Raw genomic sequence first — 19403 nt, 5'->3', positions numbered from 1 at the left:
ATATTGTAATAACTTAAGTGTTTTTCAAATATGGCCCATCCAATGCTTCAGCTGAGTTCTTTGGGGTTTTTTATAGCATTTCTTCTCCTAATTCCTAATTTTTGATTACAAACAGCAGCAGACATAAAATTTTGTGTAATACATTACTATTGAACATAAGCCAAACATGTTCTCTTTTCCATTGAGAAGGGAAATTATTAAAAACAGAAGTATCATCACAAATTTTCATTAAGGTATAATTTTGCACAAACATATTATTCTGGTTATTACATATATGTATTTAGAATGTAAACCTAGTATTATGATTAAATTTGCAAAATTTAAATTCTTACATGTAGTGGAAAATTTGCATATAGATATTGCATACACTGAATTATTCTCCTACAGTGTAGTTTTCCTAGATGCATAAAAATTCAGAGGAGATAACATATGTAATGTTTTGTGATGGATGCATTCATAGCTAGTGAATGGTACGTCCCCAAGACAGGGTAACCAGCTACAAATTCCCCTTCATGTAATGATTTAGTCATAATTTAATTCCAGTTGGGTAAACCAAAATATCTGTTTGAAAACTATTATAATACTTTTTGTTCTCACTATTGACGTGTATAGTGAAAAATAAATTTTTACGACTTCAATGATTTGCACTGGATGGTGGCATTTTTTTTTCTAATTCCACGAAGAACTGGATGAGGTTTTTAGAGAAGTCTATCTTACGTTTGTAACAAATAACATTTCAAAGGTATTGCAGAAAAAATGCATCACTGTTTAGCAAAACTCTTTATTAGTTACTTACTATCACCACGACAAAGCAAAGGCCCCAGTTTGTAAGCAGCTTCCGAGTTTGGTCTGTCAGTATCTGTGATCACAATCTCAGTTACTGGTAGATGGTCCTTGTAGGAGAGGAAGCCAGTATCATTTGTCCTGAAAAGGTAAAATAAAAGTCACAGCTCTCCTAAATGTTTCCAATAAATATTTCATTATCATTGACACACTCCTGAGAAAAAGGAAAGAAATTTAAAAAAAAAAAACTGAAAAAGGCTGCCTAAATATGTATGTGTGTATAATGTGTTTGTGTATGTGTGATACAAAAAACTGCACATATATGCTTTGGAGTTGACATTGGGCTCATTTGACAGGACTAAAAAAATTTCATTGGAAGCAGGTAGTCTTATGGTTGTGACCATGGTTGTTATGGTTGTGAGAAAAGTCCTCTTGAATAAATGGGCACCTCACTAGCTGCCTTAAGACAACGAATTTGCTCAAGTCAAATTTGAAAATGAGTTTTATGTTGCTGAGGACATACTGTAATTTACTCTGTCATCAATATGGAATATTTAATGGCTTAATATAACTTTCAAGTAAGTCTAACTTTTTTTTTCCAACCTTGACAAAAGTTAAAAAAAAATCAAATAGAAAAGTAGAAAGTCATGCTAACTACAGGAAAAACAGTACATGCTACAAATATGAAACTTGCAGAAAAGAAAATATGCAACTTTGCACTCTGAGCACACATCTAGTACTTGTAATATTAGTCTTAGTTCCTTGTTTAAAATCTTTGTTGACTTAGTGCCAGAAATGAATTTTTAAATTTCATAAGCACCAGTTTTGGCCCTAAAATTCCTTTCCCTAAATCCATGGAAATGCTCAGTTACTCAGGTCTATTCTGGAAAATTTAATCTGTCCATTTAGTCCATTCATGGCTGAATCCTCCCTTTAAGGGCAAAGCAAATAATTCAGAATAAACAGCAGAAACCCCTCATGCTGAATAAAATTATTGAATTTTTCCTCCCCTCTTCCTTTCCTATCATCATCATCATCATCATCATCATCATCCTTCTTCCGCATACAATTTCTGTTTATCTGTTTTGGAGCACAGTGCAAACAAATGGACTTTTTTTAGCACACTATTTTGCTTCACTGAGGAATGCAAAACATGAGGGTTTTTAAATGTTGATTTTTCATGAAGTGAGATATTGCAGATTTCTAATTTAGAACTAAAAGAAAATCTCTCAAAACATCAGAAGTGTTTCCTTCCGTAAAATGATGCTGTAAACAAGAGGAAACAATATAAATTATTTTCTGTGGAGAGGATTTCAAATTTTTAAATTTTTAGTATCAGATTTAAAAAAACATCTGTTGTCGAGTTCTATAGGCTTAAAGCTTTTGACTACTCAAATAAGGAGTTTAGAGTTAAATCTATGGTCAACGCATGAAATAAGATAGATTTCACTATAAAAGTAGACTGTCAAAACTAGTGTTTCAAAACCATGGTGTTCCCTGTGCTCAAAATGTATCTCAAACAAGCAGAGCTTCTGGCTACTTTTTCTACCACTGAACAGTATCTAGTCAACTGATCCAAAACAGTTGTCTCTAGGGAACCAAATACAACATTAATCACAAGTACCAAAATTAGTGTACACATAACTGCTGTAACACTGGAGTCACCGGGAAGATGAGTGTCAAAAATGGATACAAACAGAAATACAAACCCAGTGTCATTGTACTTTGAATTTAATACACTCATAAACATCTAAGCAACTTACTGGAAGTGGATGTGCATGTGAAGACATGCACATAAGCCTTGCATCTATTGTATTTACAAATATACTGCCATTAAAAATTAATGTATATATGTGAGCATGGACTGAATGCATGACAAAACTGAGAAATAACATTTTACATGTCTGAGAAATGGTGCTAATTTTTTTCTCAAAATGCATTCACCTTTTAACACCTATTTTTGTGTAAGAAATTAATATTGTTTTTATTTTCATACAGCATAATATTAGGGAAATTCCTAGTGATGTATGTGTTTCTTTAATCTCTTTTTTTGGAATAAATGCCACAGATATCACCCTGTGAATTTTACTGCAATAGGAAATTCTTTTCTCCAGAAATCTTTGAAGCTTGTGAAGAATTGTTCTTTGATTAACTCTTTCTTGTACTTTCATTTCTGTGTCTGTTGAATTCCCTGCTCATGTTGAGGGAATAAGCATTTTCCGACCCAACTCAGTAGTCACTCCTTTGAAGGAAGGGTGGACCTTCAGAAGAAAAAAATGATGTATTGCTCGATTTTGTATACATCAAGTTGTTTCTAAGTTCCTAATCTTCTTTACATTTTCCCACTTTCAAAAAAAAATAGATGCTGATACATTTTTTAAAAATGCATATATTAATGTACTCACTGAACTTTATTTATTTAGGTAAATGAGCTTCATAATTTTAAGACCATAAAATTTATTTAAGAGAAGAGCTTTCATCTGAAAAGTCCCTCCGCATTATCAAACCCAGTGCTGCACTGGAGCTATTGTTGAGAAAGTTGTATCTGATCCTACTAAATGAAAAGTAAGGTTCAGATCTGACATTGTAACAAGAACTCATTCATTATATTATTTATTTGAAAGTTATTGTAAATGACACCAGAGAATTTTAGGCACAAGTGGAAGATGTACATCCTAGAAATCCATTTATTCTCTTTGAATAGGACTCCATATGACTGCTTTGCTTCATTGATAGCAAGAGTATTAATTTTCTTTATCTTTGTTGTAGATGAAAAAAAAAAGGATGTAAAAAGTCTAAACCTTAAAGTGTAATTATAAATTATGCTAAGAATTAACTTTTTTAACAGAACACTTTATTTTAACTTTAATTATGTTCAGTAATCTAAAACTAACTGAAGTTGTGCTAAAGAACTATTGTCTTAATTTATAATATGCAATATACTAAAGACTAGAAAGTATCTGTGTTCCCCAAAATTTATAGTGAAAGAATTAGCAATAATACTTAATATGTCTAGCAATAACTTTGTGAAAAATTATGTTCCATAGCAAAGAATCAGATGACAGTATGCCAACTTAGATTTCCAAATGCCTTGGTATTATAAGTGTGCTAAGGCCTGTATATTTTCTTTATTTACTTTTAACAAAAGAAGTATTGTGAATAATGAACAGTAAAAAGTCACCATTCATCCCTGTCCGCATCACAGTTGCAGTAATGTTGGGAATCAATGCAGCTTCCCTCCAGTCCACAAGCACATTTTTGTACAGCAGGCAAGGAACCTCCCCAGTAAGTATGAGTTTCATTGGTTCTTCCAATCCACCAGCTCAGTGGCATCCCATCTAAAAAGGTTAGAGAAAATCAATGCCCAGTCTTGTCTCCTACCTCCGTCATCTTTCCCATCCAAATAGTTTTCCAAAAGTTTAAGAAGACAAAAAAAAAACCTGCTCAAACCTAACACCTTTAAATGACCAGGAAAAAATAAATTTCCACCTTTACTTGAGAAGTAATTTTTCACTTTAATACTTCGTTATCACATACTAAGTGATTGTCACAGATTTTTGCTTGCATTAGTAGAAAAGGGAACTCACAGTACCTAGTTCAGCCAGCCATGATATTAGAATAATTTATCTTAAGCAGTCAATTTATATAATTCATTTTAAAATGGTTCATGAAAGCGGAGACATGATCATCCTAAAAATCAGGATAGTTTATATTCCCTAGTAAAGATCAATTTCAGATGTTGGAACCACCAGAAGTAGAATAAGGGAAGTCACAGAAATGGCCTCATCCCACTTCCAAGAGTATTACAGAGCACTATTACCAATATCTGTGATGAGCTTTGAGTAGCTGAGTCGTGGTGTTAATCAGAAACGTCCAAAGACAGCTGTACAGTCATGGACAGCAGATTCAGAATTTATATACTCAGAGACAACAGAAATCATGTTAATGGTTATCCCATAAGCAAACTGGTATATCTGATGAGGAAAAGTGAAGTTGCCCAGGACTATCACATCTCTCTGTGGTGCATCCAGTCAGCATTGTTTGTAGCAAAATGACAAAACTTACTTTCTTTAATGAAAGTACTTTAATGAAAGTACAGTACTGCAGAATAAGCTTAAAGATATTGCCAAGCAAGTATAGCAACAGAAGAAATATCTGCAGAACACATGATAGCTAAATTATATGAAGCAAAAAGATAAACCATCTCAAATGAGATGGAAGAAGGGTGATGGATGCATGAAAGTCAAGGCATGAGAAGCAATAAAGTAGTGTTAAACTACAGAATTTCTTATAGATACTTTTTTTTTTGCTTCTGCTGGAGCTCCATTTTCAGCACCGGGCCCCCATGAAGAAGCTGGAATTTATTCTGCTCTCAACTTTGCTTACAAGCACCACTGCTTATTAAACCTCACTGTTAGATAAGACCTCTGTTACACAGACAATCTTTCAGATCGTGAACATATTGACTGCATTCATTACCACACGACTGTCAGCCCAGCAGGCCAAAAAACAGTATGAGCAGTTTTTCGAAAAGTCAAGCTTGCATAATGGCATCAATGTCCAATATCAGTGTTTGCGTTTGCAAACCATCACAGGAGGAAGAAAACCCAGAGACTGTGTATAAATAATTTATCAGACAACACTTTAAAGAGGTTCTAGCAACTAAGACTGTAAAAAGCAGAATATTTCTGCTGCTTTAACAGCATGCCTTAGGTTTATACTGTAGTCCTGAATTAGCATTCCCAACGTTTCACTAGGGACATTGAGGTATGTTTAAAAGCTGGTCTCAGTTATTTGTTCATACAGCAGAGTGAGGAGAGAGTATTTACTGAAATGCTGCAAGTTCATACTGATTAGCCCAGATTTTTTTCATTGCCTTGGCAGAAAGTACCGCCTGGGCAAAATAAAGCCATTAATTAAACTGGTTAGAGATTTCTTCATAATGATCACATAAATGTATTAAGCAATGGCTTCTTTAATGAGATCATTTGCAAATGCTATCCAGGCTGATTGAATACAATGCATTCCTAAAATACAGTCAATTTAGAATTACTAGATGAATTGTATGTTCCAAAAAATATATTATGTAACCATCATCAAATTTTCTATTTCTGAGGCATACCTAGTGAAGATTGTAAACAGTAGAAATGAGACTGATTAAACTCTGTTTAAAAAAAGAATTATTTTAGAAAATTTGTAGAAGTCTCATATAAGTCTCTTTCACACCTATTTATTCCTAGCATTCAAAACTAAATTTTAAATAACTTACCACATCCCATTGCACACTTTGAAAACATTTATTTTAACACATTTATGTGCATATTATAGACATGCAGCTATATGCAATATAAACAGCATAACAATATAGATAGTGAATTATTTTAGCACATTTACATGCAATCTCCCTGGACCAAAAAAAAAAAAGTCTTTAAACTTTCTGCTTGAGGCAAACCAGGGTTTTGAACATCTAAACATAGCTTTAATTTGGAGCCCACAGTAAAAAGAAGGTTCATCAGGACACCTTAAGCAGCAGGTTCACTTTTTTTGCTGTGGAGGTGTTTTCAAAAAGATATTGTTCCAAGAGCAAACACCACCCTGAGAAGTCCAGAGATACCCATGCCATAATTAGTGAGAAATAATGCATAAGTAAAAAGCTTAAACCTAGAACCAGAGAGGGTTTCACGCAGAGGCATTCTCTCTGCTTAGTAGGAAAGAATGTCAACGAATCAATTTTCAGCATTTTAAGAGTTTCTGGTGCACAAGCCAAAAAATTTCACTAAGTTTTTCAAAAGAAAGTAAACAATGAAGATTTTACCTCCACATTATTTGGAGCGCTTAGATGTTCAGAGTAAGGTCTTTTAACACCAGCTCTGTGTCAATAAAGTTAAAATTTAAATAGACTACACAACTTCACTTTTATTTTAAGTAGATCAGATCTTCCATTATTTCTTAAGGCAATTATAATTTTGTCAATAATCCACATTTTAACTACTGAGTTTTCTAAGAATGTTTATACTGGATAGTGAAAATTCAATGTTATTGATGTGTTTTGTCAAGTACTCACAATATGCACATTAAGTGCACACATTAGCTCCTACTGGTATTTACGCACTAATTTGTGCTCTTTTAAGAAAATATTTCCTCAGTAATAATTTAGTTCCTTCTTTAAAATTAAAAAATTCTTGGAAGACTAAACAGGAGGGGATCTTAATAACAATCTCTGTTAATTTAAAAGTCTTATGAGAGAAATTAACTTGTGAATTTAATTCTCTGAAAGAAAATCATTATAAATCGACATTTGCATTTTCCTGGTTCAAATATCTCTTGGCAATTTACAGAAATCTGAGAACTTAATATTTGAAGTAGTTCAAACTCCACAGCAGCAAAAAGCCATAGTCTTGTTAGAAATAAATAACTTTAGTAGCTAGCAAAATAAAAGCATGATGCAACATAATAAGGTTTGTCTGCTTTACTTACCTGACTTATCTAAAAGCCTTGACTTTTTGCAGTAGTAAGCAAGCTCCTGTTCACAGTGATCTGCAAGGTTTATTGTAGCCTGAAGCTGGTCTAGGCTGGCAGAATACTTGAAAAACACAGTGTGTGGGTTCTCTCGATTAGCACTTTTAACCCTGGTTAGGTTGGTGCTGTTATGCTGTACAATTGTCCACGTTGCATCTTTCCAAACACATGTGAAAAGTAATAAAGAATCAGAGCATTGTGCAAGTTAGTAAGGGAAAGAGCATGAACGATGAAATCAGCCAAACTTCAGGATAACTTCTCTGATCACAGAAAGCCCATTGGAGCCCATGAAACAGACATAAATCATTTAGCAAAAATGAAAACAATTATTCATTGTTTCTATTCATAGGTAGATCATTGTGCCATGACTGTAACAGATATTCAGCTAGTTAGGATTATTCAATAGGGAAAGAATATCTGATGACACCCAAATATTTGTATCAGAAATAAAATATTGTTTACTTGGTAAATTGCAATGAAAGATTAGAAGAAAAAAAACACTTTCCCTAGGCTTAAATACTGCATAAAATAACACTAACTCTATCCTAGAATCTACCTACATTAAATACATCCTTAGAGCTTGAATTTATTTGTTCAGTATGAGAAAATGGCCTATAGGCCTTTTCTTTAATACATAGATGCAGAAGATTTTTGCATATACTGAGTTTACTGTAAAACTAAGATTACATGAAGGTGAATTATTACTGTGACCTAAAATGAAATAGTAATCATGGTGAAGGCTCATATCATTCTTCTGTTTTGTATTTTTGCCAAGATCCTTCACCTGTGAATAGGTTAAAAATGAGCTTATTCTGTTTCAACTCCCCCTTTCAAAACCTGTAACTCTCACTCTCCTGACCAAAACCCCTTCCAAGGTAGGGGTGAGAAGGCTTCAGTTAAAGCCCATCTGGGACAGTCACATTCAGATTCATGGTCACTTTATTCTTGCCTACTTATGGCCAGCTAATTAAAAAAAAAAAAAAAAAAACCAAAAAAAAGAGATTTTTTTTTCCTAAATTTTAGTATTGACATTATATTTCAGACCTTCTAATAATAGTATTCTAACTACTAGACCTGTATTTTATATCATCAGCTGCCTTTAGGCCATATAGGGCAGATCATATAAAAATATCCATGAGGAGGAAAGAATGACGGTCCCTTAGAGATAGGTAATAGTCAGAAAATCTAAACGAAATATTTTTCATCTAATCATAAAATTTTATTAAGGATGTAATTAGACTGTCAGAAACCAGATAGCTAGAAAAACAAATTTAAATTTTGGTTCCTTTGTTTGTTTTGGGTACTATTTTCTACGGGTTGTGGGTTTTTTTGGTAGATGGATACACATACAGACACAAATACATCTAAACATTACACTGAACATAAAAATTAAGACAAGGAGTTTGGATATTCAACTCATTGTCACACTCACAAAATTACACAAAGAAGAAAAACAGCTAACAGCAAAGTTTGTAGCACTTTAATTGACAATGTGGACTGTAGGCTTTTGATTCTGAAACTGACCTCCAAGAATAAATTCAGGAAATGGCACCCCCCTCCCAGCTGCCTGAAAATAGAGCCCCATGAATGTCAAAGACAAGGCAGTGCAGTAAGAAATGTGGGCATCTGCCTTTCCTGCCTCTGGTGGGAAAAGGGAATACCAGTCATGAGGAAACTGGGAACAAAACAAATATAGAGGATTCGTCCTGTCAGAATGCATCTTGAGATGACGAACTGATCAATGATGTTTGCTTAATGTGGTGAATAAGGAGTGACTGAGGAAAACAGGAACAGCTGTTCATGGACACACAAGGATAAATCAGACACAACACTGTACCTTGGAGAGTTATACCCACTTAGAAAAATTGTCATCTTTCTGCCATGATTCTTTGGTCTCTTTTAGTCTCACAGGACACTAGAATATTTCTTTTTAAGAGCCTGTGCCAATCTGAAACGTGCTTATTGTGAGCAAGCACAGTTCACTGTAGAAGTCAAAGACAGGAGCTGACACCACGAGACTAGGTAAAGTGCTCAAGTCAACATCAAAATCTTACCATAAGGTTTCTAAGTCAAGTTCTCAACACTTAGGGCATATCTAGCCCTAGCCAGTTCAAATCTAGCTTATTCATCTATTCTTTTAAGCAGTTAAAACTGTGTAAAAGTATTTTTTTTGTCAAACAAAACAATAAAATGTTCCCGTCATTTTGGCTGGAAAGAATTTCAAATAAAAGGAGGTAAGTAAACAGTAAAGGAGACAGCCATAAATCCAGCAATAATAAATTCCAAACAGCCATTTAAATTTAAGTTTAGTTGAAAGGACCTTTACCAATATACCATACAGAAATAACATTAACTGCTTTGTTAAAAAGCAGACCAACTTTTGCATTTGTATTCTCCAAAAGATCACCTTGCAGTTTGAAAGATGAAGTTTAATATCAATGTTCCTCCCAACAAAGGCCAGATCTAAGTTAAAATTTTTCAGAAGGCTATCAGGGAAAGTCAGAAAATTTCTCATAAACATAACTTATTTCTCATTTTCCTAAGTATCCTCAAGAGGCTGCAACTTCAGTGAAAACAAAGCTGCTCCCCAAAAATGAACTAGTATGACATTGTCTCCATATGGAACACATGCCCCATTTATGCAAAGCATAACAGGAATGCTGTGTTAGCTTCACAGCCTGAATCCTGTTATAATTCTAATTTTTATACCTAATTATTTGCCCAATATCCTGAGCTAAGGAGTCGCCTTCATTTTGTTGTTCATGTTTACATTAAATTCACAAACTGCAGAGACTTCTCACTTGATAAGTCGTGTTTCAATATAATGAGCATGCATACAGCCACAGCTGTAAGCTAAGGAAGTTTATCACCTCACCTGTCATATTGCAGTACACGAGAAATGGTCCCAAGGGGCCACTTCCATCTGAATCAATATTGTAAAAGCCTGAAGTGTTCCCTCTGTGCTTATAGGCTTCACATGATTGCTCATAGATGGCTGTAAAAGAACATATTCCATCATGAATGTAATGGCACGATTTTATGTTTTATTCAAGAAATTACAAAAAAAAGTGCATGACCCTTGACATTGGGAAAAGAAGTTGGGTGTGTGCTGTCTGCTACAGAATTAAGAAAAATTCATGCAATCAAAACTATGCCTTTATTAGAAATTGTTAAGTATATTTTATTTAACATGGAGATTACATGGTGCATTTTTAATTATTTTATTCTGTACTTCCAGCTCAAAACCTCTGGGAGAAAAACATGAAATATGGGTGAGTAAATGGTTGAAAAATTTCTGAAAAATGCTAGAATGCCAAGGGTATTACTTAGACTCTGGTAATCTGATTTTGAGGAAAACCCCATTAACTACCTCAACCAAATCAGATTTTTGTTGCTGTTGTTGCAACGTAAAGCAGAGGGTAAGCATTTTTTGGCTTTCACACTTTTTAAGTTTCTTCCCACTGTAAATGGAAAAGCAAGTGACATGTCAGAGATTTCAGTAAAATAACTAAATTAGCAAAGACAAAATGACAGGTCCTTGGTTCCCTGTCATGTATACTTTGTATCAGTCAAGATCTAAAAAAAAAGATCTGTGATACTGCCTATATATCAAATATCTGAGAAAAAAAAAGATATATGAGTCCACCTCTATAACTAGATCTCAGAAAACATGATGATAATGTCCTTTAACTTATATTTCTTTTGAGCAGTCATAATGTTTTTATCTTACATTTCAAAATTAAACTGCACTCTATCAGTTATCAAAACTTTTAAAAATTACGGCAAAAGGAATGAGCTGTTAGATTAATAATGAAAAGTAGTTATGAGTGCTATACTTTTTTTTTTAATAAGCTATTGTTTTAAAGAGTGTTATCTTTCTATTTTTTTGCCTGATGGCTACTGACATTATATGGAAACAACTATAAAAAGAGACAAACCATTCATTTTATTTACTCTATGAAATATCCACAATAAATAATTTTTTCAATTTTCAAACACAATTTTATGGTTCTGTACAGGAAATCCTTTTAGCTAAATTTAGAAATGACAAAAGTTCAGTCATTCATTATTATTTTAGACAATAAAAATATTGGTAACTCATATTATTACATTTCTCATTAAGTCCTAATCATCAGGAAACTCTCGCCTCCCTCTGTCCTCATAGAAATTAACAGATGATTCAATTTGTGACTTTTCAAATTGCAATGAATCAAATCACCTTCATCTTCACTCTGGGCTCATCAGGTTTTAATGGGGTACCACATGGTATTCAAAAGCTACTATTGCCATATTTTCTATTTTACATAGTTTTTCTTAATATTGTTAGTTATGACTATTGTTGACTTTGTACAAGCAAGGTTTTAAATAGGCAGTCTTCTAAAATCAGTGATTTCTCAAAAAATTCCATTTAGGTGGACATACATTCTTTTTGTAAAAGCTGCCAAAAAAGATTGTAATGATTTTATATAGACAATATGTAAGTATAGAATTGTTTATCTGAGATAGGGCAATCTTTGTATTTAAAAAACCCCAAACCAGTAAATGCCTATGGATTTTTACTTATTATAGGCATGCAATGAAAGCCAGCATACTTATTTTATCTTCTTCCCAGAACATGCTGAAAGCAGTACCAAAGTAAAGCATCTCCTGTGAAATTACCTAAGTTACACTCACTTAGGCTTTCAAAATGTGTTTATTTTATTTTCTTCTAATCTACTTTCTGATCTAGAAAACTATATAAACATGTGTTTGAGGTTTAGCATAGGATTACTTTGGAAATGCACGTAGTCCCAGTGGCTCAGAAATAATAAATATTAGTTATTATAATTAATACAGATGAATTTGCTGTATTTCTAAATGATACATTGATTCAGAAAGTGGAATTATATGGATGAGAGAGGATATTGCTATCTTATATAAAATACAAAAAAATGTAGAAGAAAAACACTTAAATGTTCAATCAATTTTTTTGTTACATATTTTGAGTTCCCAAGGCCTTTCCTCAAACCAAATTATGAGTATTTTTCTAACTGAGAATATTTTATGAATGGTAAGTTCAAATGTTTTTTACTTTGGTTTTCTTTGTCTTTTTGTTTTGTTTTGTGGTGAAGAAATTAAATCAGAAATCAAAGCATAATCAGAAATCAGAAAACCTTATACTTACGATAGTGACAAGTAGCTCCCTTGTAACCAGTATTGGCACAGTTACAATGGAAACTGTTCCAGGACTGTGAGCACTCACCACCATGTTCACAGTAATTAGGCAAACACCTGAAACAAAAAACAATGTGCATTTTCACTCTTTTTTCTCCTCAGTTACTATTGTATTTAGCAATAAAGGCAAAATCGTGGAAAAGTATAATGTGAAGGAAGTCATCAATGTCATTGGTAAGGATGCCAATGTAAGTAAAAGAAAATTAAGATAATTTCTTCCTTGGCATTCCTTTTACTTATAAAATATCTTAATTATGTAACAAGCTTATGAGAACAGAAATAAGGCATAAGATAGAGAATTGTTATTAGCGTTCAACTGGTCACAATTCAATACAGACTAATAAAGATTCATGTGTTGATAATTCAATGGCAAGTTTTACAATGACTGGGATTTCTTCAACAACATGTATCATGAACAAAGCAACATTACAGCAGATTTTCTTCTGTTTCACCTAACAAATTCATCTTACCACAGCACTAGACATCTGTTTCTTATTCCAAAATCCTGTTTACCTTCTATCCTAGAAAGAGTTCAGTATGTTGGTTCCAACATAACTAAATACTTGTAAAGCCATTTCCACTCTGGTAATATGACTAAGATCCTGAAAAGTTCTGATTACTTTCTTCTAACTATACAATGGTTGACTGAAAAAATAATTTACCTGTAACTTCTTAGTGTTTAAGACTGCAGCACTGTACTAAAGTATAAAATAACTGTGACATGAAAAAAAAAGAAATTATCTTTTTTTATAAATGCAGCTGAAAATACATTGAAATAGATTGGCACACTTCAACTAATTATTAACTGGCTTTTAACCAATTATTAACTAGCTTTTCACCTTAGAAATTAGTTAACATTCTAACTGCACTGAGTTTGATACAGTACAGAAAGTGTACAATTACTTTACTGCTGACATTAGCCACAGGAAAAAAAATGAACAAAAACAACATGCCCACTAACATTCACAGGATCTTAAAATACTTTTAATTCATCAAAGAAATATTATGAGAATATTAAATTAGGATTGTAGAAAGTCCAGCATTTCACACATCTGCCCTATGAATAATTCAGGGTCTTTGCACATTCACTGCTCATGGCACTCAAAGAACTTTATCTTTCTTTCATGTTTATAAACAAGGATAAGTGGTTTTCACAGAAGGAAATTAAAAAAGAAGTAGCAGGTGAAGTACAGGTAAAGTAAGTAAACTGATAGATGTAATCTATTTTCAAGGAAATCTGTGACATTTTTGGCAGTGAAACAGCTAATCTTGTATCTATTCTCTCACTCAAAAAATGTGTTCCTAAGACTAGTCAACAGATGATACGTGTCTCATTGTTATATGTTTGGCAGCCTAAAGATAAAATTTAGGCATCGGGCTTACAATTATTTTAAGTACTTTGTTTGACAGAATTACATAAATATACATACTAATGTTTCTTAGATAAATGCTCTATTTCTTTTTCTAATCATCAGTTATTATAAACACAAATCTCTGGCAAAACTGCCATTCAAGACCTTCAGTGCATTCACTGACAGCTGGTCTGCTTTTATTTCAGTCACATTTTGTGTCCTATGCCTTTTTGATAAAGACATTATCTAAAAATTGTGTTTTATATGGTCTTTACTTGTATTAACTCCCTGTCCCTACTAATTAATCTTCCTAATATTTTTCACAAGATGAAAAACTTTGAAGAAATTGATAATGTTTGAACCAACCTTAATGAAAGTGCAAACAAGTTAGAAGTATAATTTAAATCTTTTAACATTAAATTTAAATCTTTTAACATTAAGTTTTTTCCTCTGCTTCAGAATGTATAATAGAAAGCAGCCACTTGCTACATCAAAGTAAATGTAAATTACATTATATGCTGCAACCCTACCCCAAAGCAAGATTTAGGACACAGCTTTCTTTGAACAAGGTCATTTTCTTAAAAAACTCTCATATTTGAAATAGTATTTCTAATACTTATTCTATAAAAAATAATTTTTATGTCTGCTAAAACCAGAAAAGCAACAGCTAATGAAACACTTACCACATATTTCTTGATAATATGCTTTTAAGTGCATGGTTTCTGAAAATTATATAATATTTTAAACCAAGGCAGCAGCCTATTAATAACTATAAACTAATATTGAGAGGAGAATATTGATCCAAAATATGAATATAGCTGTGCTAAAGAAAGGGAAAGATAAGAACTTTGTATGTCAGTTTTAACTAGATATATTTTTTTTCTGTATACTATTTCTTTATCCTGGTTCTAAATTATGGCTAAAATATACTTTTAAAAAAGTAAATAACTGCTGCATTTTTCATGCCTATTATTTCTTCATTTTTCAGCTTCTTCAAACAAAAAAGTGGAAAAAATTATTTCAGAACTGTGCAGTGATCATAATTTTTATTTTTGGCTTTTTCTTTTTAAAGATATAAACCTGTTTCAATCCTTTTTTTTGTATGCTGCTGGCAGGACAAAAAGGCAAGAGCTCCTGGTAGGAAATGGTATGTTTCTGTGTAGGGCTCAATATAATTAGGACAGACGCATCTGGTACTCTCTCCTCAGAGACTAAATATGCTAACATTGTAAGGCATTTAAATGACACTGTGTCCTTTAAAGTGATTTTGTGAATGGTTTATAGCTAATTAGGAGTTATTAAACCAATATATATTGATAAAGGAGCTGAGAAAAAAGATATTAAGGAGAAATATATGAAGAGAATTGTTTGCACACATAAGAGATGTATGAGCAATAGAATATAAGGATGTCATGTAATAAAATGGCTAAATGAGGGATCATGGAAAGACTGATGACTGCAAACAGTCATAACAACTGAAGAGCAGGATAAGGAATGAGAAAGTTTATCAAACTGAGAAAACTGAAAATAGGATAACAGTACAGCATTTGTTTGTATAAAGTGAATAAAAAAAGTTAATAATTTATATTCAGAAAAATTAATTATTAACTAAACATCTCTCCATGAAGACTGTAAATCTCATAAAAAACACTCTTCATATACTAAATGTGTATATGTGAGGTAAAGAACGGATTAACTAGAATTGTTTTCAGTTTATTTACTATTGCATATAAATCCAGTTTGCTATGCAAAGAGTAAATACTATTTGTTTTCATGCACTTCAAATATGTAAAATGAATACAAAAGGACTCCATTTAGGTGTCAATCACTTCTATTACAAAAAGCTGTCAATAACTCCAGAATTTGGGCCATGATTCATGATTTGGAACTGAAGATGTAAAGACTCACATAAAGACTCCAAGACAAAGAAGGGATTTGTTTGCGCTCACCTTTAGGGAGATATTTACTACTGGGAACACAAAATGCTCATTAGCTTGGGGCATTCAAAGACATTTATAAATCATGGTAGGAATAAAGCATTTTTTCTCAAACAATATGGTGCGCAGGATCATACAAGGTACCCAGTAAATATTGTTTAAAACATGTAAGCAGTTTTAATTTTGCCAAATATATGTGCTTTACCACCTGGGATTTATGGTGAGATGTAGAATTAATTTGATAAAGAGAAACATGAAGTTTGTTCCAAACTACGAGCAGCAGATATTGAATTAAATGAGACTGTGCAAAGCAATAGGAAAGAAATAGTCCCAGAAGCAAGACAGCACAAGACCAGACAGGATTTTTAAAAGTAGTCTATTTAAAAAAAAAAATACAATGAGGGTAATGAAATATAAAAATGAGTAGATTAAACTTCTATTTTGATAAATCAGAAAGACATATGCTTAGCATGATGGGAACTGAAAACTAAATGTTTGCTTAGGTTGAGAGCCAATGCAAGAAAGGTACAATGGTCAAGATAGAAGAAGAGACATAAATTAAGATCTGAAAATATTAGAGAAAACAAAACCAACCAACCAAGAATCTCCCATAAAGATTTTATTTTCCTTTTGTATCACTGATCTTGAGAAATTTTATCTTCATGTTGGACTTTTTTCTCCTTAAACTTTTAAGAAGAGTTAGGTAAATAGCTAGTATTTTTTCCATCTTTCATCTACAAGGAGTAGTGACTGTTTCCAAAATAAGAACACGGATATCTGTACACCATGTTATCTCTAGTAAGGGATTGCAGGTCACAGAAGTAAGGCTGTGTAACTGATCCTGAAACTGGCTATTGTCTTAAAGCAGATCTCTGCCCACACTGTTTTCCGAAATAGATACAACTTTTGAAAAGTCTTATAATTCAACAGAGTTTTTGAAACTAAAAGACACCTTATGAGGACTAGAAACATAGAAAGTGAGGGAGAATTATTCAAAAGTACATCATTTCTCCTCTGTCTGCTGTGTCCTTTCAGTACAGCCTTTCAGTGGCGTCCAAGAAAAACACTTTGGGATTAAGGACAGCGTATCTGTCTGTGACTGCATTCTCTGGAGTCTACAGAATAAAACTTCTCCTTCTTTCACTGTTTGTTTGCTCACTCGCTCCCTTCTCGGCAGCTTGTGTTGTTCTGCAACCCGCTCTGCTTTCACTACACTGAAGTCCAGCAATGTCCTTCAAGCATTTCTATTACTGGGAATGTATCCCTCTCTGGGGACGGACTTTCCTCTGGGGAGGGACACTTCAACTAGCCATTCTTTCAGATAGATGCTAATTGCAGGTTATGAGATTAGTTCTGACCGTGGTCTAAAAGACAATTGTTCACTCACTGTGATGGATATTATCTACTGTGTTTCTGGAGAGGTAGAAGATAGGAAACAGCAAACTTGTAAAAAACATAGTATATTAAAAGGTGAATGGGACTACAGGTTGCAGTAGGGGATTTGTGTCTGCAGCTCATTTGAGAAGAAAGCAAAATACTTAAATTTGTCAGAAACATAAAATAATTTTATTCAAATTTAATTTTATTTGCAGTAAAAGGAAGTCTATTTGCTATATGCTACATATTCTGCATTTATTCAGGATTTCTAAATTCTTACAAAAGAAACAGCATGTTATTTTGTAACAGTGCTCTGTTCTTTGTCATCAAATCACTATTAGAAACAAAACACAGGCATAAATAAATGAATGAGTAAACATTATTTCCTCACCTGTCTGTAATGCCACATAAATCTATCCGAAGATCACTGAAATTGCCAAAACCGTTTTGCTGAATAGAGATGATATCCACTGCTTTGTTACCAATGGAAATATGTCGCATGCATCCTTGAAAACCACCAAATGAGGTATTACATTCAGAAATGTTTCCACTGCTAGGACAGCCTGAAAAAAGAATAAAAACTGGCACTGAAAAGAAATATTTTATTGAAAAACTTTATATACTCCAAAAGTAAATTGAACTTTTATAACCTCTACACATTTTAAACTTTGTGACTGGGGGACTTTAGCCAGAAGCTCTTCTGATTAATCCATGGTTGTATGACTGAAAAGAAATACTTCTCTGCGGTCTTACTGTTTTGAAAGCATATGCAAAATATCACTAAAAATTTCGTTAAAGGATAACTGAAACAAAAGCTCCAAAGCAATGAGTAGAATCAAGATATGAACAGAATGTTAGGTTACAACACAGTCACATGATTTGAACAAGTTTTAAGTCACAATTGAAGTGAAATCAGAAAAAAAACCCCAAACCAGTTACTAATTAAAGTCACTTTACTGTGTCAGCTGTTAAGAATATTTTGTGAAGTACTGAATCTTCTTGTTGCAGACCATCAATGACTCAAATAGGAGAGATGCTCCTGCCACTGAACCTGCCACTCATGGACAAGGAAGAGATGATTGAAAATGTAAAGGTCAAGGACAGGCTTGGTTGCAGCAAACATGAAGGTGAAGCTGTGGAGTTTATGAGCCACAGAGAAGAGAGAAAGAAATAAACTCCAGAATTATAACCCTTGACCTCAGAAGAGCCAAAATTTTTCTGTTCAGGATCTGTTTTGAGGATACCATTAAAAATTGCCTTGGAGACCAAAAGGGCTGGATAGATTTCAACAAAAAAGGTCTTCAGAGCAAAAGAGAAGTCCATAGCAGTATCAAAATAGTTAATCAAGTGTGGCATAAGGCCTGCAAACATAAACATTCCTGAGTGAGTTCCTGAGTGAGTGCAAACACAAAAAGAAAGGACACAAAATGTGGTAGCAGGGACATGCAACATATAGGGGAATGCAAAGACATAACCTGTGTGTCTAGGAATGCACTTAGGAAACCAAGAGGGGATAAAACTTGCCAAAGATGTTGAAATACAACAAAAAAAAAATTTAGGAGGTTCAACAGTAAGAAAAGGAAGGCTAATGAGATTATGGATGTTATCCATATATCTCATGGGGCAGGGGACTTAATGGCAAGGGTCTAGAGAAGAATTGTTTCCTTTTACTGGAAAGGAAGAAGTGAAACTGATCCTTAGGATTCCCATAACCTAGCAGAGCATGAAAAAAAGAATGGAGTATCCGTGGTAAAGGAACACAGCAAAGGAACAAGGTGTACCTGAGGATGCTGCAGGAGCTGGTCAATGCCATTTGAACAATTGCCATTGTCATTGTGAATCCATTAACATTTTAGTCCTCAAAGGGTCTCGGCAATATGCTGAACAAGAAAAGTTCCACCCATCCTCAAAAAACTAGAGGGCTGTTAGTCTTATTGCGGTGCCTGGTAAATTCACAGAGCAAAACCTCTTAAAGCCATTTCTAAACATGCAAAGGACAGGAAGTTAACTGGCTAACTTTAGCTTCAAGGTTAAATTATGCCTGACTGAGGTCTTTATTTTCTTTGCTGAAGTGATGAACAGTATAGACAAAGGGAGAGCACTGAGCATTGCATATCATGACTTTAGCAAAAACTTGACAGCTTTCTATAGTGTCCCTATCACCAGATTCACAATATATATGGGTGGGAGGGATAAGCAGGCAGTTGATGCTGCGAAGTCC

The 19403-nt window shown here is 33.4% G+C and overlaps 1 protein-coding gene across 1 annotated transcript in view; it reads right to left on the bottom strand.

Moving 5' to 3' along the window:
- Nucleotides 1–19403, bottom strand: part of CNTNAP4 (contactin associated protein family member 4) — a 201252-nt gene that overhangs the window by 33508 nt on the left and 148341 nt on the right. Inside the window, exons 10-15 of the mRNA XM_054284187.1 lie at nucleotides 17574–17745; nucleotides 12467–12573; nucleotides 10178–10297; nucleotides 7261–7458; nucleotides 3965–4121; nucleotides 797–924 (exon numbers count right to left, since the gene is read on the bottom strand). Of these exons, the coding sequence (XP_054140162.1) occupies nucleotides 797–924; nucleotides 3965–4121; nucleotides 7261–7458; nucleotides 10178–10297; nucleotides 12467–12573; nucleotides 17574–17745 (882 nt within the window). The remainder of the gene's footprint in view (nucleotides 1–796; nucleotides 925–3964; nucleotides 4122–7260; nucleotides 7459–10177; nucleotides 10298–12466; nucleotides 12574–17573; nucleotides 17746–19403) is intronic.

The sequence above is a fragment of the Melozone crissalis genome, unplaced genomic scaffold (genome assembly GCF_028551555.1).
Source record: "Melozone crissalis strain CALT ecotype California unplaced genomic scaffold, PUWL_Pcris_2 ptg000005l_1, whole genome shotgun sequence".
NCBI classification, from domain to species: Eukaryota; Metazoa; Chordata; class Aves; order Passeriformes; family Passerellidae; genus Melozone; species Melozone crissalis.
This window is presented reverse-complemented; position numbering and strand designations above follow the sequence as displayed.